Source organism: Sander lucioperca, chromosome 2 (assembly GCF_008315115.2).
Source record: "Sander lucioperca isolate FBNREF2018 chromosome 2, SLUC_FBN_1.2, whole genome shotgun sequence".
In the NCBI taxonomy this organism is placed as follows: domain Eukaryota; kingdom Metazoa; phylum Chordata; class Actinopteri; order Perciformes; family Percidae; genus Sander; species Sander lucioperca.
In genome coordinates, this window is record NC_050174.1 from 9,878,006 (window position 1) to 9,903,069 (window position 25,064).

The 25,064-nt window shown below is 40.9% G+C and overlaps 1 protein-coding gene across 6 annotated transcripts in view; it reads left to right on the plus strand.

Annotated features, from left to right (window-relative positions):
- The window catches only part of pde4d (phosphodiesterase 4D, cAMP-specific), a 202,479-nt gene that overhangs the window by 149,548 nt on the left and 27,867 nt on the right, over window positions 1-25,064 (plus strand). For 4 of the 6 annotated variants that reach the window (XM_031309094.2, XM_031309093.2, XM_035992010.1 and 1 more), the window contains one exon: window positions 24,383-24,574. In XM_031309094.2, coding sequence (XP_031164954.1) covers window positions 24,383-24,574 — 192 coding nt within the window. Of the gene's footprint in view, window positions 1-6,754; window positions 7,193-12,230; window positions 13,239-24,382; window positions 24,575-25,064 lie in introns of those variants that run through there. The other 2 variants (XM_031309098.2, XM_031309096.2) reach the window with 2 other exon arrangements.

Consider the following 25,064-nt stretch of genomic DNA (forward strand, 5'->3'; position numbering starts at 1 on the left):
GTTAAAGTTGTTTGTGTAAATTGGGAGGTGTACTTAATGAACTGCATATGAGGACCTATTATAATGAAGATGAGCCCCTGTGACGCTGGTGTTCCCTGTGTGTGTTTTGAGGAACATCTTAACCTGAATTACCTGGATTACCTGGACTACAGCGGGGACACTCTTGAAACTCAATGGCAGGGTATCCCTCCCTCCCTCCCTCCCTTTCTCCCGCACACACACACACACACATTGTACACACATTGGACACACACTCTACGAACCTCTCCATAAGCAGTGGCCTCAGCTCTCACACGCTCACCAGTGTGGTGAAGTCATCAGGGTTTTAATGAGGGATTGCTCTGACATCACTGGGACTGCTTCCAAGGTAAACCTATTAGCTTCACTATGTGCTCACAGTGCACTACAGCTAGAATTGTGTGTGTCCCTGTGTGACATCCAAGAGCCCATTAAGAAAATGGTGCAGTCCATGGGTGTCTCCATCCTGTTATCATCCATCCATTCATCTCTCCATTAATGTGTCCATCAAAAAATGGTCTCCATTTGCCGGCCAAGACAGTGTCTAATGTCCATTACTGACATAACTTGTGTGCTTTTCGTAGACACATCACATGCATATGATATCCAAACAGGCATTTCATGTGAGGGTTTGTTGTGCTGTTCAATGCCTAACTTGGCACAACAAATGTAATTTACAAAATTGCTTTTGAGATTAATGGCTAACACTGTGACCACAGTTGCTTGTTTGTTTGTGTACTGCGGTTGACTGTTTTAGACCATATGTGGGATATCATAACCCCCGCATACACATTGACAACAGGTACTGTACATGACTGGCAGCAGTACTTAAACAGCGCTGCTTATTATTGAAGGTGTATTATGTTTACATTGGTTTAAGAATTATTAGTTTATTAAGATACTGTATACTTTGGCTTATTAATACATTTCTACTTTTGTTGAGAATGAACAGAAGTATTTTTTAGTTTTACTTTATACATTTGCTTGTGTAGATCTTGTCAAATTAAATTGATAATACTGAAATGAGTAGTCAATAAATTAATTAGTTGATTGATAGAAAAATACTGAACAATGTTCATAATTAATAATTTAAGTAATTTATGAACATTTAATAGTTCCAGTTTCACAAACCGTAAATATGCGCTACTTCTCTTTGTTTTATAACTTTGTAAATGACAAAAACGTTTTTGCATCTTATGGTTTTGGACTATTGGTCAGACATAAGCAATTTAAAAATGTAGGCTTTAGTTTTGTGAAAATGTGATTGAAACCATTTTTCCATTTTTAGAAGCATTAGTTGTTTTGTTTTTTTTAAATACCTATGAGGTCTGCTGCACAGCAAATTAACTCCACCAGAGAGGTGACGACTAAAGACAAGTGCAGACTTGTTTGAAACATGCCTGTTTCAGACATGTGTTTGAGCTCTGAGACACAAACCTTCTAGTCTGCATGGAATCCGCATTTGTGCACATTAAGATAGGTTATTAAGTAAAAGCTGTACTGAGATGCTTCCTCAACCTGAGCTCCCACAGTTTTTCAGCATGATTTTATCGTTTTAATGGTCATTTCACCCCTTTATGATACTGGTATGCTGGTAGGGTTTCTGATGTGGATGTGAGTCAGAGTGCTGTGCTGACAGAAGTATTTCTTTGCCTCTGAGCCAGATTTCATCATGCTGGTCTCAGTACATGGTTCTCACATTCATAGTGTCCAAACTCACTTCAGCCTAAACGCGTCACGACACACTTTGTTGTCAGTGTACGCAGCCAGATGCACACACACTTGCAGTACACACATGCACAGCACAAGCAGGAGCTTTTGTTGGTCTTATCTTCAGCGATCATGCTTCTCCAGACTTTTTTCTATGTATTATTATGTGGTAAGGGCTGCTTTCTATTCTCCTTTGTGCTCTGGTGAGTCTGAGACAAACAATAGTTTAGCCAGTTTAAATCCTCTCACCAGTCTGTGAGCCAGCTGGATGTATAGATAGAGCACAGGTAAGTCATGCATAGCTGCTGCGAATAGTTAATGAATAGGCCTAGTTAATTTCTTGGCGTGAACCCAGTCACGTTCTGCAATGAAATGTTTGGGTGGATCATTTTGAATGTATGTTAACATGTACATCTTTAAACCTCAAATATAACAATCAGTGTTGATAGCTCCGCTCCATCTTTCCATCCTTGACCCTCCAAGAAGCTCACTGTCATTCATTACGCAATCTGCCACTGTATCCTTAGCAACTGAAAGCTGATTGGTTGTCAGGACCTACCTGTCCCTTTTGAATTCTGGCAGGTCACCATGGCAACCATATTATAAACATGAATGTAGCAGGGGACTGTAAAGGCAGGCAGTAAGTGCGTGCCTAGCTGAGGCAAAGAAATTGCTCCTTGACACATATAATAACATGACTGGCTGAGAGCCGTTTCATTTACGTAAATACAGTGCCGCATGAATCTCTATTGTTGTCTCTTAATCCCATTACCTTTTTGCTGATTTACATACTTGAAAACAAATATCCAATCATTGTAATCATATTAAATGTTTTTTGCAACGGCAGTGGAAGTGCAGTTGTCATGGCACTAGGCTGTAACAGCATCTTTAAGCCACACAGTTATACCTTATTTTTCATCATGTAATATCATACTGTTGCCTGTTGCTTTCTTATAAAATTCAGTTAGCTTACATGAAGCTGAAGCTAACAAATCAGCTGTTGAACCACAAATCCACTTATTGCTGTACACCTAAAAAGTACCATTACTCAATGAATGTAACTGATGGAGGAACCAATTAATTTTATAGTGACAACGAAACTGTATTTAATGGTAATTGGTCGCATCATGGCCATTAGCAAATTCAGTGACTTGAATTGAAGCATCCCTAGTTCAGAGATCTAACATTTAAAAATGTGGGGAAAAGTTTGAAGAAAAACATGTCCTAAACTCTATAGTATCAATATTGGTACTATCGGTATCGATAAACTCAAGAATTCTATCAGCGATAGTATTGGAAAATTCAAAAAACGATACCAAGCGTTACTAACTTTCAGTCTTCACTCTCCCTTGCCTTTCTCTTTCACCAGTCACCTTTTACTGACTTAACTTGCCATTCAGCTGGTCTCTCATTTTTTTTTTTTTTTTTTTCTTTTTTTTGGGCTTTTCCGCCTTTAATCGATAGGACAGCTAGGTGAGAAAGGGGGGAGAGAGGGGGAAGACATACAGGAAATCGTCACAGGTCGGACTCAAACCCTGGACCTCTGCGTCGAGGCATAAGCCTCTCAGTAAATGTGCGCCTGCTCTACCCACTGAACCAACCCGGCCACATCTCATATGTTTTTTTATGAAATTACCTAACGCTCCTGTTTCAATCCTCCCTCTGTCCCAGTCACCAGTCTGTCATGCAACATCAATCCTAAGCACCTAACAAGGTGGCTGACCCTGCCAGTCATGAGAGGAGAGCGCATCACAAAGCCCTTGCTGTATTTCTGGCACACAGCCAGTCAATTAGCTATGCACTTTTGTACTTAACCCGTGGAGTCTGCAGCCCTGCCTGCTCATTTCTATCACTGATTACAGTGCAGTCAGCTTTTTTCGCTTGTGTTACTTTGTTGTCTATTTTTAGGTAGCAATGGAATATAAGACCATGGTCTCATTGTTATATATTGACAATGTTACATTTTCATTTGTATGGCTTTCTTTCTCTACTGGGTTGAATCAACAATATTTCCAGCATTGTACATCCCTTTTAAAATATGATTTGCAATGTATTATTGAAAATAAGAATATACAGTTTTACTGTATTACCCATACCTTCTATTTGAAAAGCTGTTGCTGCTTGTATGTACACGTTTGAACATTCAGATAGGGGGGTTCTGGTTTTATGGCGTTGAGCTTCAGGGACACTGAGTGACGACAGTCCACTGTCACCTGACGCTCCGTCACAGCTCGTCGCTGCCACTGACGGTGTGTGGCCGACTCAGGCAGATAGGCAGACATATGCTTGTGTTACAGGTTGTGTGTTTGTCAGAGGGTGCAAGTGAAGTAGAGATCTGTGAAGCCTTGTTGTATTGATCTGTGTGCATTTTATCTGGCTGTACATGTAGTGGTGTTCAGATGTTTAGTGCGAGTGACTGTGACTTTGACAGCTTCCCTGTCCACCCAGGAGCTGTTGTCACATGCTTGCTGCTTCTGTCAGAGCTGAGCAGAAGCCGTAACTCCACAGAGATTCACGACTCGTGTGTTTGAGCTGCTGATGGTTTAGCTCTTGTAACTGCATTTTCTCTGCAAAGCAGACTGCCCCCTGCTGACAGCTAGGAACAGTTAAGAGATGTATCAGTTGGAGTGATTTAGATGTTATCTTGTTAGTGATAAAGTGACTGAAAATGATACTACATTACACGATAACAAATGACAGTAATCTCATTTGAAAGATCATAAATATGCATGCTCAGTTGATCCTGTTCCACCTACAGCTCCTATTATTATTATTATTATTATTATTATTATTATTATTATTATTATGAAATCCTATCTACAAACACAGGTGTGTGCTTAATTTTTAGAAATGAATATACATTTATCTGCTCTACTAATTCTCACTGTTGGCTCAAATTGCAGTTACTGTTAATTTGACATGTATTTCTCCTGATACAAGGTTTTGCACAGCTGTTTCCAGATCGGTTTTTTTTGTGGTACTCTGCTCCCCCCTGGTGGTGGAAATTAGCTATAACCAAGGTTGGGAGGTTGAGACCATAGACTGTAAAATTAGTGGACAGGGCATCCGGTTCGGCGAAGTGCTGTAAATGCGGAAGTGCCTTAAACCTGCATTCTATCTGAATTCCAGCAGTGGGCGACACGTGCGGTTGCAAAAGGAGGTTGGTTTCTGTAGAAGTCTATGAGAAAGTGACCCACTTCTCACTTGATTTATTACCTCAGTAAACATTTTCATAATGAGTTTATGGTCTCAATTGCTAGTTTTAAGTCTTCTGCAACACAGAATGATGTTAATTTTTTGAATTATGGTCTCATTGATTTTAAAATCGGTGATAAAGCAGGGGGTGTTTTAGGGCGTGGCTATGATGTGATTGCCAGTGTGTAACGTAAAGTAGAGTGTAAGGGCTCCTCCCTCTCGTCTAAAATTGTCACATCCGCAATCAGGATGGCTGCGCCTGTGACGGCAAACTCGACGACTAATAGCAGATCTCCACAAACCAATGGGTGACGTCACACATGCGCTGTCCATTATTTTTACAGTCTATGGTTGAGACAGGGTTTAGGGCTGGCAGATTTAGGTTGGTTTCATTCAATTTCAATAAATAAAATTTGACTTTTTTGAGTAAAAAAAAAGCCCTGACATGAAGTGACTTACCGGCAATTTCCACTGGATGCGGAACGTCTGCGGAACGTCGACGGAGTCATTAGGTTTCCATTAAAGTCAATGTGTGTATTTCCACTGACTGCAGAACGTCTGCGTCCCTACTCCGTCCCAGTTCCGTCAGTCCGCAGCCCTCCGGAGCAGATACGCAGAGCTTCTATTTTTGACGGACGACGGAGAGCTCCGCAGCAATTCAGCACAATTCGGATAGTGCGGGACAGGATGTCGAGCACAGAAACAAAATAAAACATCCGGATACTTTTCAAAATAAAATGCACCGCGCTCACGGCAGGTCATATTTCCCTGCACTACACCTTGAAAACACAGCACAGAGTTGTTTCCCCTCTACTCCTCTGGATGGAAACAAACTGTTGTTGGTTTTGTGGTTCTGTTTATAGAAACTACATCCTGTTATATCGCACGAACATACGTGAATTCGCGAGATCTCGTGGTCGGCTGGCCGCAGCCGTTACGCAACAAATCCGGACCTGGTGGGTATTGACGGACGGCGGAGCACGCAGCCGTTCCGCAGCGGAGCCGTTCCGCAGCGGAGCCGGTCCGCAGACGTTCCGCATCCTGTGGAAATCCACGGTTAGTCATTTTGTTCTTGGTTTTATCAGTATTTCAAATACGTATTTAACCAAATAGTTTTACAGTTTATGTACTGTATGTTTGTTGTATCCCACTGTTCACTTTTGTGCTAATCAGAAGTTAGTTTGACATGTAAATCAAATGTCGTTTAGTTACATGAAGCAAATTTCTTCATTCTTTAAGGTGTTCTGTTTTTTACTCATATTATGAATGCTTGTTGTATATATTGGGAGGACATACTTGGAAAGTTGGTGTGTTTTACATGCCCTACTGGTATAAAGCTTACCCCTCACACCGTAACCAAATACTACATTTGGATGACAGCTCATGATCAGAGAAGCAATTTTGAAAAATGGATAGAAAACAAAGATAAAAACACTTTTAAAAGTATATGGAACGGTTTATTTGGTAGCCTGTTACATCAGTATTTTGTTTGTTAACAACAGATTAAATGACACACACACACACACACACACACACACACACACACACACAAAAAACACACCTCACCAACAATCTCAGGGATCACCCAAGACCACTGACAAAAATGTAGGTTCTGGTATAATTTCATCTACTGGCAGTGTGCATGAAGAAGAGGGCAGTATGGAAGATACAAACTACAGCATTACTTGCAGTGGGAGCAACTTTATTGTTAAAACTAATGTTTCAGTTTAAATCTGGACTTCTGATGGATGATTACTTTTCATCTTTACTGTACACTGATGGACTTACTCACTTATCCATCATAAAGCTTTACCTTTCTTCTCTTAAGATTCTCGTGGATGTCATTACTGACTTGATGGTTAACTGAGAGAAAACATAAGTTTGCTCTACCTCTGCACTTTGCTCCTCCCTCTCCTGCATCTCTCTCTCAATCTCCAACTCTCTCTCTTTCCTGATCAAGTCACACCCATGCTGAGCCCTCTCCTCTCCTCACCCATCTCTTCTCACACACCCCTCCCTCCTTCCTACTGAGATAGCTTTATCAGGCTTGTCACGCTATCTTTTCTCTCTCTACATCTGTCTTGACACAAGTCTGTGTGTGTGTGTGTGTGTGTGTGTGTGTGGTTAAGAACCTCACTAAAATGAGTTTACCTGTGAACTCAGATTATCTATCTTTGGAGAGGATAGCCCGCTACCGCCACGCCTGTTCCAATGGCTCACCCTTTGCTACAAACAAGCCCATCGACATCAAACCTCGTGGCAGGAGAGGGTATGATTGCTCACTGGGACTAAAACTGTTTGTGGGAGGAAGGGGGACAGCATGTCGATGATGTGACCTTAGCCTAAACTTTCTGTCTTGTACTGAGGATTTGTTTTTATGTGGAACTATTTCATAGTATCTGCATTCTTTAAATGCATCTGGTATTCATTGGTGTTACTTAATGGTAGATTCTGTTTGTGTTGCTTTTTCTATAATTAATATCCAACCATTGCTTGCATGTGAAAAGTTGAGATAGAGTAAATAAGAAAGTAACAAGTAGAAGACAACTTGGTGAAGCTGTACATCAGCCGAGCTAAAAATCTGTCTTTCTCATTGCTCCATGAGTGTAAACTGTGACTATGTAATGTATTAGTGTGCAGATTTTTGTGTTTGTATCTCTTATCAGAACATTAGCTGATGAATAGCTCCACCTGGACAACACAGAACTGGAACAGTGTTCACAACCGAGCGTTGTGTAAATGGTGGTTGCTTGGTGGCTGGTTGTGTTGTTAGAGCTCTGTCGAAGCTGTAGTTCTGCTCTTTACTCTGCTGAACCTATAGTGTTGACCTGAAGTGTGTGTAATTGTGTATATGTGCATGTTTGTGTTTCTCTGTGTTCCATGCGGAGTAGCTATTCTGCTTTTACAAAACATGGTTAAGAGCCAGGTAAATGATAAATAAGCAGGTTTCATCCAGTCATCATCTAAAGCATCAAGGTGATCAAGAGGACAAGTCCATTCACTAACCACAGCAGAGCGTAAGCTAATCATCAGAGCACTCTCTGTCCATTAAAGCTCACACAGAAAATGTTAAGACCTTGTTAGACCCATTTTTATACTGCATTTCTCTGACTAATACGTACTCAGCGACCCCTGACAAAACCTAAGATGTGCTATCATCTGGTGTGTGTGTGTGTGTGTGTGTGTGTGTGTGTGAGAAACATGAAATTCAATTGTGTACGTGTGTTTGTGCCTCTATAGTATTTGAATATGGAGCGCAGTAATGGCTGGTGGCGTTTGTAGACATATAGATATGGATGGAGCCTTGTCAATACTGTGGACCAGCCATCTGTGCTCACTGCCTGCTCCTTACTGAAGTGCTATTTATATCAGCATTTACTGAGTGTCTTTATCTGCACCATATACTGAACCTGGTTCATGGGAGAGGTCTTTTTTTTTTTTTAAACAAAATCAATTATTTTTGTTGGTCACGCAATCTATGCAACTGGTTTTTATAACACTTATACGAATTTTACCACTAGGTGGCAGTGGTTCTCTGATGTGCACAGAATTGCATAGAACAGGATTAAGACAGAATAATCATAGAATTAAGTGGTGCTTATTAGATAGTGCAGGTAGGGTTTAATAAGTCACCATTAACATAATATATTTAGCCTACAATAATGTCATAGCAGTAACCTTCTATTGCTTGAATGCATCCTCTATTTTGCTGAAAAACTGAAATATTTATTAATTCACTCAGTTCATTCATTCAGTTTTATTGGGTTCTTACTGTAAAGGTTGTTTTGTTTTCTTACAAAAATTTCAACGGAACTGAAAAGACAGAAACAGAAAATTCATTAGAAATAATTACATTAGCAATGAGGCACCTGTAAACACTTAAGAAAGAAGAGGAAATTATTTTTGATCCAGGACAATTGGGAGGATTATTCTCCACTATTGGTCCATAACGCTTGTATTAACCAGGTTTATTCTTGCAAATACTTGCGTCTATCGACTGTAATCTGTCTTGGAATGTCCATGTGAATTCTGTAAGCACTAGGATCCAACAGAGACTTTACTTTTTGCTCAGGGTGTTTGGGGTTGGACAGAGGGTAATGATGTTATTTTGACTGGTCCACACAGCAATGAAATTGATAGGAGTGAGGGAGCATCCCCCCCCCTCAAAATGCTCTTTGAGAAGATTATAGTTAAATAGGCTTAGACAAATTATGGCGGACCCCTTCCATGTCCTGTATTCAGAATACAAACTGCTCCCATCACCTAGATACTATAGGGTTCCTATTAAATACAGGAGAATATGCTTGAATAGGTAAAAACTCTTTCATCCCTTTATCAGTGGATCTCCTAAACTCAGGACATACTGTAAGGAGGGTGTGAAATGAGGTCTGTGTTGCATGTATTTGAATGTACTTATGTCTGCACTTGTCTGTGGCCTGGGGCAGCCTTTATGTCCAAGACAAAGTTCCCTAGGGACAAATGCAGTAATCTTGAAGATGGTGATGTACTGTTTTGTAAATTTAAATGCTTAAAAAATTAAGTTATTGGGAATATATATGGGAGACAATTTTTGTTCTACTGTGGTGAGATGTATAAACAAGATCACTGCAGATTTGGCTGGTTGTTATTGGTTTTATTTATTTTTGAATAAAACACATTATCACCTCTAACAGAAAAAAACAAATAATTTGTTAATAAGAATATATGCATTTTCTTTTAAGATTCAAAGATTAAGATTAAGACATACTTTATTGATCCCGCAAGGGGAAGCTGAGGTATTGATCTTTTCTGGCACGTAGTAGTACAAGTTAAATTGATTTCATACGGATTTTACAATTTGATTATGACTTGTAGGAAAAATAACATTCTTGCCTCCTGCAAATTCAACACCTGTTAAGCAGGACCAGGTTCATTATTTTTGTCTGTGTCTTAACACCTCTGCTTCCTGGGGATGACAGTAGTATAGTCTAAAAGTAAATACTCATTATTTGTGAGTGTGTGTCTGTGTGAATGGATGCATCCACCAGTGGGCTACGTTGTTTTTCACAAGAGACAGTAGAGAGAGGAAAACAAGATGCGATAGTGTGCCTCTCAAACTGTAGGTATATCAGTTTCTTACTGATTAAGACCCAGTTTTCTGATTGCTTCGATCTAAACAGATCTGTCTTTAAAGTAAAATAACATGGTCTGAATGTGTCCAGTTTCTTAAATATGGAACTCAGCATGGTGACATGGGATAAAGAATGTTTGCATAGGTCTTGTCATCATGGTGTCTGTTGTGTTTTGATTTGGGATTCATGTGGTTTTAAGGCAGGGGAGGAAAGAGTTTTCTTAAGGAAACTGTTCTCTTTTGTTGTTCTTTCCTTGACCACATGGAATGTGCAGACCGTGGTAATAGGATTAATTTCACCACTTTGACTCAGCTATAAACTCCATCATTCTGCCATGCTACACTGAAAGCATTAGATGTGCCTATTCAACTCCTGTAACTCACTTACAGTGGTCCACACATATTTGTATTACGTATTTTATTTTTATATCAGTGTAAAACATATAGTATCAACTATCAACCTTGCCAGTATGAAATCAGCTGCACTGTCCAAGAGATGTCAGTCAGGAGTGAAAAGCTTCAGAAGTGTCTTTCGTTAATTAGTGTTCATTCCTTTTCTGGCATGAAATTTGAAACTGATAGGACACATGGTGATATGGAAGGAAGCCATCCTTTAAATCAATACATGGTTACACAGCAATCTGATTTCTCATGCACTTTTAGATTAGTAGTGCAGGGCCTAGTTACTGTGCACATACAAGCATTCATTTAATGTTAATTTGTTGTGTTATTATTTGCTCGGACCCTCGGAGGTGTCTGTATGTACAGTATGGCTAGTGGCCATGTTTTGGCCATGTGTCATTTTCTTTCTGAATGTGAGCTCATCTGCATGTGTGTATACAAAAAATTAGGATACGTCATTTGTGTCGCTCTTTCCCCAGGTCTGCCTCCTTTCTTCCATGACATAAAAGCACATCTACAGTACTGTACGTAATAATTTCTAAAGCATCAGTGGCCAGTGGATGACCTCAGTATTATCAGTCTATTGGTGCAATGAGCAAATTATTCTTCCCTCAACAAAAGAGAAGTATTCTCTGACTGACGTCCATCTCCTGTTACTTATGCCTACGGTCAGTTGCAGTATTGATGACATGTACATATTCAGTGCTTACAAGATGAGAGGACTTGCATAATGTGTACGCTGATGCTTCAGTGTTTCTTTAAATTGTTGTGTCCTACTTTTTAACTGCGTTTGCTGATCTGGTGCTGTGTTTTCACTTCATCCCCAATAGATAACTGCAACAGAAAAAACTGCACACAATCCTGAAATAATTGTCTGCAGTGCTAGAACAGAATATGAAGATGCAAGATAATGCTTAAAATTGAAACAGTCCTTAATACGCTATGTGTCTGCATATGCATGTGAATTTTTTATATTGTCTACCAGGCTGAAATAGCACATGCATACTATGTTGAGTTTTATATCCCATCATGCTTGTTTGTTTTTGTGTGTTTTACATTATTGTATATGTCTAATTTCCATTGTGATCCTCCAACATACTATAAGCTACACACATGAAACACATAGAGTGCATACAAAAGTGGAGTAGCTTGCTTGGCTTCACTCGTTCAATGTGTGATTGACATCCCAGACAGTTGATACACCTGTCTGCCTGGTGGAGTGCTAATGTTAGCTCCTTTGACCACAACTCTAAAAGCAGACAATGCCAGCTGAGCTCCACGCTCAAATCTATTTTATAGATAGTAACACATTGATGATTCTATTTTATAGCCAGCAGGGCACTGCTGATGTTTTTTATGTGAAAATAAGCACATTAAGATCAAAATAACCTACTCTGTTTTGGGAATGATAAGAAATAAAAGAAAGCCATTCTGTTAAGGTGGAATATAATAATAAGTCTTTGAATAGAGTAACTGAAATAGGTTCAGTTGGTGCTAGGGAAAATTGTGCTTTGTACCTGAATGCAGTGCGTTACTGGGACCTACTCTCTCTTTCTTCTCTTCTGTTTTAAGACTTCTTGCTTTAAAAACAATGTTAGACTTTGTGACACATTTAAGCCACAATGGCTTTTAACATCACAGAAAATTATCTACATACATACATAAATTAGAAACTAAAATTATATATTTATCAATGTTAAAACTCTTTAGGCAATTTAAAAAAAAAACATGCTGCTGATATTATTCATAAACTTTGAATACATCATTAGATACTCTGTGTCATTATTAAAATCGCTTGCTATGATTAATAGTAAAAGTAAAATTAATTTTGTCCTCAATTCCTTTCACCTATTTTCACTCCCACACATTATTCTCAATTTTAATAATGCTAACGTGTTAACACAAAAAAAGCATGAGGTTTTCAGTAAATCCTTGTTTCATTGCTTCTTTTTTTGCAATAATGAAAGTCAACCAGCACTATCTGGTCACTCTCTCCAGGTCATTGACATGCTTTAGCTGTTGGTTTTAGGTTAGTGTGGCAGCCGAGTGACTGACACAAGTCCCTCCCTTCAAGGAATTACTACTACCAAAACAACCACTCCCACTCCAGACATACCCAAGCTGCAGCTTAGGGAAGCAGAGAGACAGCACAGGAGAGTCAAGTAACTCAAAGACAGGGACACAGTCGTGAAAAGAGAGAACGAGAGACAGAGGTAATGAGGGAGGGGGAAAAGACCGTGAGAGGAAGAGGAGATCTTATTTCCACCAGTCAGGAAAAAAAACAACCTCAGGGACTTGAAAGAGAGAAGCAGATTGAGAAAGTGGAACAGACTGTGTGTGCCTGGATGGATGAGAAAAGAGGAATATCACACGCTGGCAAGAAAGAGAAGTGCAAGTGAGTGACAGAGGGAGAGCCGGGTAAAGAACCACATACTGTCAAACGCTCAGAGCTCGGGGAAAAGCAGCAGCAGCGGTGTGGAATAATCTTGGACGGAGGGTTGGATCTGACTGTACTCGGGTTTGCTCTCAAGCAGCTTGGCAGACCTGACCACTCCACCGAACTAACACTGAGGGAAGGAAGCTCCCACTGGATCACTTCAGACCAGTTAGGACTGTGGTCAGGCACTGCAGAGGGCTGGTCAGAGGACTCCAGGTGGCCCAGAGGGGGTGTGTGTGTGTGTGTGTGGCTCTATGTGTGTGTGTGTTTGCAGATGTAATGTGGAAGGAAAAACCAGACCATGAGTATCATTCTTAAACCACGGTCGCGCTCCACCAGCTCATTGAAGAACACAGAGGGAATATGGTAAATAGACGGGGAACTTTGTCCTGCTGGTAACATTTCCATGTTAATCCTGTGTGTGTGTGTGTGTGTGTGTGTGTGTGTGTGTGCATGCGTGCGTGCGTGCGTGCATGCGTGTGTGTGTGTGTGTGTGTGTGTGTTTTGCTCTATTGTTCTCCATCCACCTATTTGTCGGTCTCCAAAATTCTTCCTCTGCCTCACTGGCTTCTTCCCAGAAGTCCTTCCTTTACTTTGTACTTTGTTTGTACCTGTTTGCCATCACTCTTCTTGACCTTAAAACTTCTCTGCCTCTTCCATGGTTTGCTGTGGAAACCCTCTGTACCCTGTAGATATGACAGTTACAGGGTTTTTGTGTGCATTGCATGACAAGTTCTGTGATCGGTTTTAGATTTGGTCTGTCCTTAACTCTAGTTTATTTTGTGCTTTATGAGACGGACTTAATAACGACATGACACTTGTAGTTGTCATGACCCTGGTGTCTTAACCTCAGTGTGCTTTCATTAGAACTCACTGTCTATTCCTCCAGTGAAATTGTCTAAAACACAAAGTTGTAAATCAGCAAAGGAATCATTCATTGAAGAATGTGTTGTGTTGCTCCACATTCTCCTGTCTGCAAATGGCTCCAGATAAATGCAGGATGCAGAGCGCATGCCAGGGGCAAAAATCGCCCTGCCCTCCCCCTCATGTCTCCTTACCCTCCTGTCTCAACTTGTCCTTGCTTGTCAGCACTCGGCCCTGTAGCAAAGTTTTTTCATTGTTGTACTCTGAGGCAGAGCTGTAAATGGATCAGAACAACCCTGGTCAAACACACAGCGTTTGTGGGAGGTTCACAGTACTCTCACTTTGTCAATTTATTAATCTGCTCTTTAACCTCTCCAGCAGGAAATGACGCTTGTGTGAAATGAAGACACATTAATTAGGTCTCTGAGGGTAGTAGTTCGCTGAGCGGTGCAGATTACAGACAATACGTGATGTGGTTTGAGGGTGTGTAGTGTAGCTACACTCATATTAGTGTTAGAGCTGAATGTAGCTTTTTCTCATGTTAAAAGCTAATAATCTGGCAGTGTTAGGTTTGTATGAGCCATCTTCTTGAATGACTACCAAAAGCAGTACTCAGCTGGACAAAGCATACCGCCTGTTCCATCTGCTGCCCTCTTCTCTTCTGTTATTTACTGTTGTATCAAGGCTTCTTTCACTAATTCTCATCATCGCTTGGTATTTCACAATTGTTATCACTGAGCTTACAAGATTTACAGTAGATTTGTGACTATAAGTATCACTTTAAACCTGAGTTGTAGGTGATAATTCTAGTGATAAGCTATTTGTGGTAGGGTGGGTGTGCTTGTGTAATGTATGCATGTGTAATGCAGAAAGTCGGCTAATTCTCATCAAGAGAAGTACATAAAACACACATGTCTGAGCCCTGAGGGGAACGCAATTAATTGGGAGACAGTTTGGGACAACATTTTCCATTGCTCCAAGAACCCAAATCACCAGCAGATCCACTTCAACATATGTCATAGGACATATTGGACTCCTCAGAAGAGATAGTCTCTAAAGTCATTCCTACTCCATATTGCACGTTCTGTCAACATGAACAAACTGGAACTTTCCTGCATATGGTCTGGGAGTGTGAACAGGTGCATGAGTTCTGGCATAAAACAACATCAATAATATCTGATGTGATAGGATGTCGACTTCCTACTGACCCTATTGTTTTGTTACTTAATGCCGACTCTAAACTACATCTGCTTGGGAGACAGAAGAAAGTTTGGCTAGCCGGCTCAACCGCAACCAAGAAAATTATAGCTCAATGCTGGCTCCCCCCCTCCCTCCACCCGCTTTGTATAAAACAGTGGTTGGCGTATTTTCTAGACATAGTTATGCTTGAGCTCTCTACAGCAAGGATTAACAAAGCTAAATTGACCTATGGAAAAGCGCAGCAGCACAAATATCAGACCTAATGACCTCAGCGCCACAAGAACTAGAGGAGAGTGACTAGGCAAAGTGTGGTTTCCGTTTGTTTATTTGTTTTGTTTTCCTCGAGACTGCAGAGGGTAGGGGGTGGGAGAGGGTTTTTGTTCTTGTTCAGTTTGTGTTTCTGTTCTGTATGTTTAAAAAAAAGAAGAAAAAAAACAAAAAAAAATATATCATATAAAATAAAACACACATGTCCAGTATCTGTGTGTGTGTTTTTAACAGGCATTTTCCACTGGGCGCTCTTCCACAGCGTCTCTGCTGCGTTCCGGAGGCACCGCGGGCCCTGCGAGCATTCACAGCCATTCAAGTCAACGGCGCAACGGCGCGTCCCAGAAGCGTGCGTGAAGCGGCTCTCCGGTCCGCTCTGCTAAAGATACGCGCCAGGTGTATTTTCACGCGAGCCACCCGGACAGCCAGCCAGGCAGTGTCATCCAGTCATGTTTGTGACGGCGTGTGCTTACGTGTTTAAGACAACGATGTGGTCTCTGTGTGTGACGTGCCCTTTGGCTTGACCAAATTCAGACCCCACTCCACCCAGTTGTGTAAATGCAGGTTTGTGTACACAGACTTTTGAGTATTTACCAGCGTGTTAGCTTTTTGGGAGTTTGGTAAAAGATGAAAGATGAGGATTTGGGGATCAGATGTTTATGAAATCCTTTTAGCTCTACACCTATTGTAACGCCTCTTTCCCACTTTAAAACCCGTAGGGATGTTGTGGTAGCCTATGCTGGGATAAAGCGTGGGTAAGTGGGGAATGTGTGACTTTAAACTCAAGTGTTTGCCTCTGGCCTTTGTCAGTCTGCAGTTGGGCATCTCAGGCAGGCCGTAAATATACATGTTATCTGGCCTCTCATAGGGTCTGACAACATGCCAGTTATCTAACATATTTTTCAAATTTGACCTTTAGGAATTCAGACCTGAAATGATGAATAGGACTGAAAATAGGTTCATAGTTAAGTGCAAAGTACCCCTTTGCCTTGAACCATGTGACCTGAGATGACGCATTGCCATGGTCACCTCTTTGTATGTCTCTCATGATTGACTGAGTTTTCTGAATGGCGCAGTGACTGCGAGCACTAATGCAGTGTTACGACTAAAAGGGAAGGTTTCAGTTTGCTTATACCTGACAGGGCAAGAAAAACCAGAATGAGAGAGAGAAAAAGAAGCCCCTACCTTCTTTCAGTGCAGCTTTCTGTACAGATTCAAGTCTTGTACATTAATGAGAAACTACACTTTGATGTAAAGACTTCGAAATAGGGGTGGAAAAAAAAATTGATGCAGCATAGTATCGCAATATTTTCCGTGGCAAGTTTTCCTTTGGGGACATCATTTGAAGTTGGAAAAAAGGTAATACATTGCCATATATCGCAGAATATTGCAATATGTTTAAAATCGCAATAATATCGTATCATGACATAAGTATCGTGATGATATCATATCGTGGGGTCTCTGGTGATTCCCACCCCTACTTTAAAATGCTATCAACTATAAAATTCACCAGCCAATGTGGCACACACACCTTATCGATTTATTTGCCAAAGACCAATTTTGCCAGGATTTTCCACCTGGTTGGTGTTAATTTCACTTAGTGCATGTGTGTTTGCATGACTGCTTCCGTTTACGTGTGATGTGTGTCTAAGAAGGGGTGTGTACTGTATGAGTACGGCCGATAGAGAAAACGTGTCTTGGTTATCAGCAAGTAGTCAGTCACTTATCTAAATGGTCTGAGTGCCCTGTGTGTTTTTCTGTTACATTTGTCTTAAGTTTTCTGGTGGTAAGGAATGCCCACTCCCCTGTTGACTGTCCATACAAGATGGCAAAGACAATGCTGAGAGTTAGAGGTTTATGAGCACTTAACATGTTGTCTCATGGAGCCATTTTTAGCCAGGATGTTAAAGAGTATTTAACAATGGAACTGAATTTGCTGCTTTGCCTACATGTGCTGCAACATTAAGTTCCCTATTGTATGTGCAAGCTTAGGCAAAGAAAAAGAAGCAGAACTGAATGCTCTGTCTTTTGACTATCCCTTTACTCATTCTAAGTTTGGCACATTTCACCTACTGTAGAGCTAGCTGGTCTATGTGATATTTAAAGGGGTGATAGAATGATTATATAGGGTATTTCACACTGTTCCTTAAGGTCTCCTAATAGAGTATGTAACATTGGTTGGGCTGAAAATTGCCCGAATGCTATTTTATTAGGCCCTTAACTACCCTGTGAATATGGCTCTATTTGGAACAAGAGCTTTTCTTCCAAATATGGTATGCTCATGAATATTTAGATGAGCTGCATGCTGATTGGTTTGAGCGAACCCCATAGAAACACATTGGAGACGAGACAGCAGGTCTCATATTTCAGACACTGCAAAGTTATACGTTGTTTGTCGGGCTATTTTGTTATTAAATTCACTTCTGAGACTTTTTTTATGCGAGAAATCAACTTTATAAAGCTCAAATATGGGCCTTTTTACGAAAATTGATGGCTAATTGCAAATTTGGTAAGACGTGTCGGACTTTAGGAGCTCCACACAGTGTGACGAGAAAACGGCAACCTCCATACCCAGTGAAAGTCACCGTTTCTCAGCTACTGGACTACTGGGGCTCGGGGCTCCGCGGAGCTGGCTGGCTGCCAGCTGCCGGCATAACTAGAGTATATTTAGTTTGAATTTCGTCACGCCACTTATATAACATATACCCCAAGGTCTTATAAAGCTAACAATGGTGTCCGATTTCAATTTAATGCATTTTTGTGAACATTAGCTAGGGATATCTTTAGCTGCTACTGTCCCTTCAATCCTATGTGTACAGATCGCGGCTAGTTAGCTTCACTTTCGGCATAATTAAAGTATATTTACATTTTGAATTTCGTCATGCCACTTATATAACATCTACCCCAAGGTCTTATAAAGCTAACAATGGTGTCCGATTTCAATTTAATGCATTTTTGTGAACATTAGGGATTTCGTTAGCTGCTACTGTCCCTTAAATCCTATGGGTAAAGATCGCGGCTAGCTGCAGGCCCTGGAGCTCCATCAGGGCCTCGGCATTTTGTAGTCCAGTAACCCAGAACCGGTGACTTTGCGCGGGTATGGAGCACCGCTGGCTTGTGAAGTGAATTTAGTAATTAAATAGCGGACCTTTGGAGATCTGCATGACCTAGCTAGATTCAGAAGACTAAGCTGATCTCAGGTCAGTGGTGTAGCCTATGCAAATGTTGGGGCGTGACAAAGACTAGGATTTGGGATGCTGACGTCAGCTTCCAGCTTTGTTGAGATTCGTCCGTTTTCAGGGGAAGTTTCAAAATGTGAGATTTGCAGAGGATAGGGGTATCAATGGGATTTTGAGCTTCTATATATGTCCTATTTACCCACCGAACTGTCGTTATTCAACTATGACAAGGTAAAATCGGTTTGCATTCTATCATCCCTTTAAGGCTGAATTACAGTGATGCAGTGTTTTAAACTTTAAATTAACTTATTTTTTTCAATACAGATGATACCTGAGTTTCAGTACTCGTACTAAATCATTCTTTTTCAGTACCTTAGCCTCATCCATAAAAATGACATTTTATGTTTGTCAGTGAGGATAAATTAGTAATATATTTGGTGGTTTCAATATCTTTGACCTGACTGTCTGTTTCGTAAATCAACATATAAGATAACTCATTCTAATCTCCTGTTGTGTCTCTGGTGGGATTCATTGTTTTCTTTGGACAGCACATTGAGTCAGAGAAGGTCACATTCCTTAAATAAAAACACTAATCCTCTACTTTTCTCAGATTTGTTTTCCAGCTGCACCATGTTGGTTTTATTATGCATTTAAAGTGATCAGGGGTATAAGCATGTAAAGCAGAGGTGCTGTGGCTCTGAAACCTCACCAAACCAAACAGCTTTTCCATTACGTGCAGCATGTCTGAATCTGATGCATCATCTGTGGTAAGTCTTTCGTCTTTGGTCTCTACATCTTTTTCTCTGTCATGGGTCGCTGTTTTGCACTAAGAACATGGTCAATTTAACCACGCATTTGTTCAGGATCACATACCTACACTCCGCATGCATGCAAGGGAACACACTCCTCACAATCCTCTTAAATACAGACACTTGAAAGCTCATACACGCACGCACGCGTGCACACACACACACACACACACACACACACACACACACACACACACACTCACAGCTCTGACATGTCTCTCCTTGTCTTTCCTCCACTGCCTGTCCTCACAGCTTTCTAAAATAAATCAAGTGTCGTCTTCCCTCTGTCTATTTAATTCGACCCACAGCTATGTTGTGGTCAACACTATGGCACACTTTTCTAAACACATCTGTAACTGCAGTTTATGCCCAATTTTTAATTTTTTTTATTATGTGTCCTAGTACTAGTGGAAGAGAAGGTTTTATACATTTTCAAGATATTCTTGGCACTTTGGGAAGGGACTTAAATATCATGTTTGGATTACACGTTGTCTCTTGCATTGTTGGGCATTTTCTGGCCCATCAGCTGATTATGTATCAAAGACACTTATGCCCTGACCTCTTTCTCCAGTACGTCTCCTCACAGCACTGTCACGTCAAATCGTGTGGTGTTTCTAATTGCTCAAGTAACCCAGGGCTGTGTGTGTGTGTGTGTGTGTGTGTGTGTGTGTGTGTGTGTGTGTGTGTGTGTGTGTGTGTGTGTGTGTGTGTGTGTGTGTGTGTAAGAGAGAGGGAAAGACAAATGCAGAAGGATAGAGAAGCTCGAGACAACAGAGATGGAGAGTCAAAGACAGAGGATAAAAAGAAGCGTGTGGTGTCCTGAGGCATATGTGACCCAGCTGTGTCCTACAGTATAAAGTCAGCCACTACTCATCTATCTCATTGCCCTTACAACTACAGTACTGTACATTTCTTGTGTTTTAACCTAGCAATGCTCTGTTACAGTGCAGCTAAAAGGTTTATTTAGCAACATACAATCCTGTATTTTTTCTTTTTTCCCTGCAACCTAAACTCAAGCATGAAACTCTACTCCTGTGGGAAGCACTGTCCCTACAGGCCGTCTTCTTGTCTACTCACATAGCTGCAGCTATTGTAGCTACATTTCTTACCACAGTAATGCTATTTAGATTACTGTAATAATTATGTCTTAGTTTATGTGTCTTGATTTCATTTTTCAGTGAACCATTTTTAGACATGACACAGATATTGGGCTTTGATCACAACAAAGATAACACACTGTATACCTGGATTTTAAGTTAAATTTATAGTTCAAACGTCACAAGTTTGTTCCAGAGGATTTTATAATATATACAGAAAACAGCAAATGAACACAAACATATTATCTGCTAGCAACCCGCCAATTGCAGGTGAAAATTAATTGTAATGGGTAGCTTTATCAAGTTTTTTTTCTTTTTCTTTTTTTCCCCCAACATATGCTTGCTCATCAAAGGCTGCTGCTTTGTGTCAGAGCAGGGAAAAGGCCAGACATTCCCACTATGATGTCAATGCTGGTGCAATACCTCAGTAAACTTGTTGCTAACATCATTCCCAAAGAGGGCGTCTCTGTGTGGAGTCACACTGACTATATACACACACATACTCATACACACTGTGAGTAGATTTACGTGTCAGGGGTTTGGCTGACAATCTGTGTAGGTTGTGACGTCAAAGTAAGTGTGATAATGAATCAGTTGTCAAACATATGCTGGGTGTTATGTTTTATCACTTTCACTGTCTCTCTATCTATCTTCTTTGTCTCTGTTTCAAATGCAAACATGATACAAACACCCATACACACTTATCATTACAAAGAACAGCTGGAGAATGGACCAACCTGTGCCTGGACTGACAGTTAATACATCACTTGTTGTGTGTCTGTGGTTTCACACTTACTTTGCACTGAAGCTGGATTCCGAGATCACGTATCAAGTATCACACGAAAATCCATCTTGTCAGTCTTCAAGTAATGCGTTTGTGTCTGAACTACCAGCTATCTAGTGTGATAGCTGCCTCATTTCATTCAAAACAATAATGGCAGACATGATAGACAGATGATTCATCCAGTCACCTGGCAGGTATTTTATGAAAGTGTCTGACCTTTTTCAAACAGCTTCCAATGACGGCTTCTCAGATGGTTCTGTGTAACAAACCATCTGGCGCGTCAGGTTAGTTTCACACCTGCAGTAAAGAAAACAGATGGATCACTTGATGTGTTAAGATGGTGTGGATGGGATTGTGTGTGTGTGTGTGTGTGTGTGTGTGTGTGTGTGTGTGTAAGGCCTGATTTATGGTTCTATGGAGGCTCCACGCAGAGCTTTCGCCATAGTGGCCTTAAGTTTATACTTATAGAAAATAGCAGGGCCGGCATGTGTGTATGTGCATGGAGAGTGTGTGGTAGAGCGAGTGAGAGAGTAACGATAATTAGCTTCGGAGCGAGTGCTGACTCCAACAGAAACAAAGTGTCTCCCCTGTGCTTTCTAACCACGGCGGGAAATCTGTAGCAGGAAAAGTTAACCCTCTTCACGATTTCATGTTGTTTATGGAGAAGGAGAACCCGGAAATGAGTAGGGGGAAATGCAACGCTACCAAGCCACGGCCAAGTGACTTGAGTCCCCGCAACGTGTAGTTAAAAAATTTTTTTGGAGGTGCACGTCAGGTTTGGCATAGGGTCAGGATCTCCACGTACCTAAGGCGATGATTTAACGCAAAAGCATAAATTGGCCTTAAGGCTACATCAACATTAATAGTTTAAAAAAAAATGCAAATCTTATCTTGTCCACGTGACATAAATGTCGTCATCACAAGGTATACGCGTAGGCTCTGTGCTGTGAGAAACGCGTCCTCCAAGCGGATAGTATAAACAGACCTACTATGCGCCTATGGGTCCGCAGCTTTTTCTCTGATGCATCCGTTATGCATCAGTATAATCAAGCCTTTACACACAGCATGCTAGCAGTTGAGCAGAGAGAGAGGGTGACTCAGCAGTCTGCTGTCACGCTACAAAAACGTGCATGCAGGCTGAAATTCAACTGTGGTGTTTTGTCGGGATTAAGTTATGGGCCGAGGGAAATTTATGCAGTGCAAAGGGCAATGGTAAAACAATGCAGTGCTATGCTGTCCATCTCAGCTGAGAATAGAGAAATGTCTGGCTGAGTCCTTCCCTTCCCTACTATGTTTCATATCACACAACATATGGACTCCTGTAACTTTCACCAGCAAAAAAAAAGAAAAAAGAAATCCCCCAAAAACGCCATTACTGCGCTAACTTCACGTCACCGCGGTATTGCGGTGATGCGGTTATCGTTACAGCCCTACTTATACATCCATAATTTTCAACCACAGAGTAACATTCATCAATCTGCTTCCTGTTTACACTGTCATGAGCATGCCCAGTGTAAGTGAATGGTCATGTGATATGCGTTGTCAGACGTGTTAATATGAGTGGAGATCATTTTTGTTTCAAAATGCCGTTTAAAAATAAAAAAGTAATAGTGTGGATGTAGCCTAAGAGCAAGTTAGAGACCAGGAAGAGGACAATATGATTGCCCTTCTCTCAGTCATCAGGCAGACGGCCAAACTATCCCATTCCACAACCAAAGCTCACACTAATTTAGCTGCTGCTACTCTGAAACTTCACACAGAGATAACACAGCGTTTAGCCATTTGGTTGTTGGGGAAAATATGCCTGGCATGTCCTGTGTGTCGTTGTGGCTGTCTAGCATGTTCAGATACTCAGAGATAACCTACAGTATTGTGTTAGATGTGAGAAGCATAATGACTTCTTCCTCTTAAAAGCGCTCTCATAAAACGTTCCCAAAGCATGAGTACAATCCACTATTTTCACAACTTACAAAACAAACTTGCTAAACACATTCAAAGTGATAATAACTTGCACCTGTTAGGTCAGTGAATCATCTGTTGAGGATGTGAAATACCCTGAATAAAATGTACAAGCTCAAGATGGAAAACAGGAAGGGTACTGATGGCAATCTTAGTCATTTCTCATTGTGTAATGACAAGGAATGTTTTAGTTGTTAGTTGGATGTTTAAGTTCGGCAATGGAGCGTGCTTTCTACGTATGTACACTCACACTGTTCACTCTGTTCTTAAGACATCCTCTACTCTTTCCATATTGAACATAGCGCTAACATGAGCAGGGTGTTCTGTACTGGTTAGTCGTAGATTATATTGGATTAAATGTGTGGTTGTTTCCATAGTGAGGATGATGATGAGAAAGCGGACGTCATACCTGTGCGTATTATGTTTTGCACTTGGGGGAATCCCCCCCTGACCTTAGCATCCACACAGGATGGGATTATGGGATTGCTTGATAGACTTAGTGATGAGGCAGATATCCGTGGTGACAGGCATTAGTTACCCCTGGGCGAACAATCACCAAGGAGACTAAGGAGCTCATCGTGACATCCCAGTGGGAAACGGTGTCACTGGTTTATAAACACCTTTCAACTGTGAGTCATTGGCATTGCTGGTTCAGAGGTAGTCCCTGTGGCCCTGTGCAGAGTTTAAACAAAGCATATCGCTTGTGGTTGTATGTAGATGGCTTTGAATATTGCTGCATTAGTTCTAACTGTTGGTGATGCGGCCAATTATTTTTCCAATCATATTCATCCAATAATCAGCCAGATAATGAGCGATAAACTGATTATGATTTCAATTAACAGCAACAGTACATGTCAGAGCCTATGCTGCTGCAATGGAAAAAATATTCAAGTGGGTTTAGTTGATATGTGAGTAAGCTCTGAAGTCATCAAGGCCTCTAACATATTCATGTTTACATAAAGCCTTTGATTTATTTAGTCATGGACAGACAAGCCACATCATGCAGCAATAAGTACAGTCTGTTACAGACAGCACCTTTTTAGAAGTTCATTTATTCATTCATGCATGGTGTGCACTTTTATTAGATGTTGTATGTAAAGACTGGAGTGGCATCATTTCAGGTGGCGGTCTAAATTGATTCTAAGGAGAATGAATCACTACCATCTTCCCCTCATCTTCCTTTTATTATTTCCTTTTCTGGAGTGTTTGAACATGATCACAAATGTTGCTTGACCTCAAAATAATGTTTTTAGTTATGCAAGACAATTGTTTTTTACAATACCAATTAGCATCAGCTGTACCGTATCAGATTTTAGTGTCTTTGTCCCTCTATCTTTTTCTCCATATGCAGTTTCGATGTGGACAATGGCACGTCATCAGGTCGCAGCCCCCTGGACCCCATGGCCAGCCCGGGCTCAGGCCTCATCCTGCAGGCCAATTTTGTCCACAGCCAACGGAGAGAGTCGTTCCTGTACCGCTCCGACAGTGACTATGACCTCTCACCCAAGTCTATGTCCCGGAACTCCTCCATTGCCAGTGACATGTGAGTGCATGGTGTCTTTTGCTTTCACCTGGACCTTCATAAAATACACCCAAATGCTGCCTATTGTGCTAAATGTGGTTAATTATGCTTTGTTTTGCCTCTCTGAATCTGTGTCACAGCTGAATGTTTATTAGACCAGGTCTTAAAGCTGCCACGCGGCTAGCTTTGGCCCTGGTGGGAAGTGTGCATGACCAACAGCTGATTGTGTGGTGTAACATCTATTCTTAGCCATATCCAGTAGCATAAACAAGGTGGTCAGTCACAAAGTGTCCACAAGCACTATTTATGTGACTCTTGATATTTGGCAAATTGCTGATTATGTCTGTATAACTCATAAGAATAATGGGATGGATAGAGTAGAACACACTCCAGACATTATGGTAAAACAAACACACACCAACTGGCATCTTCTGGGTCAGTGTATATAATGAAAGCACATTCCTCATTTCCCACACAGTGGTGGCTATCCAGTTACTTAGTGCTACAGGAA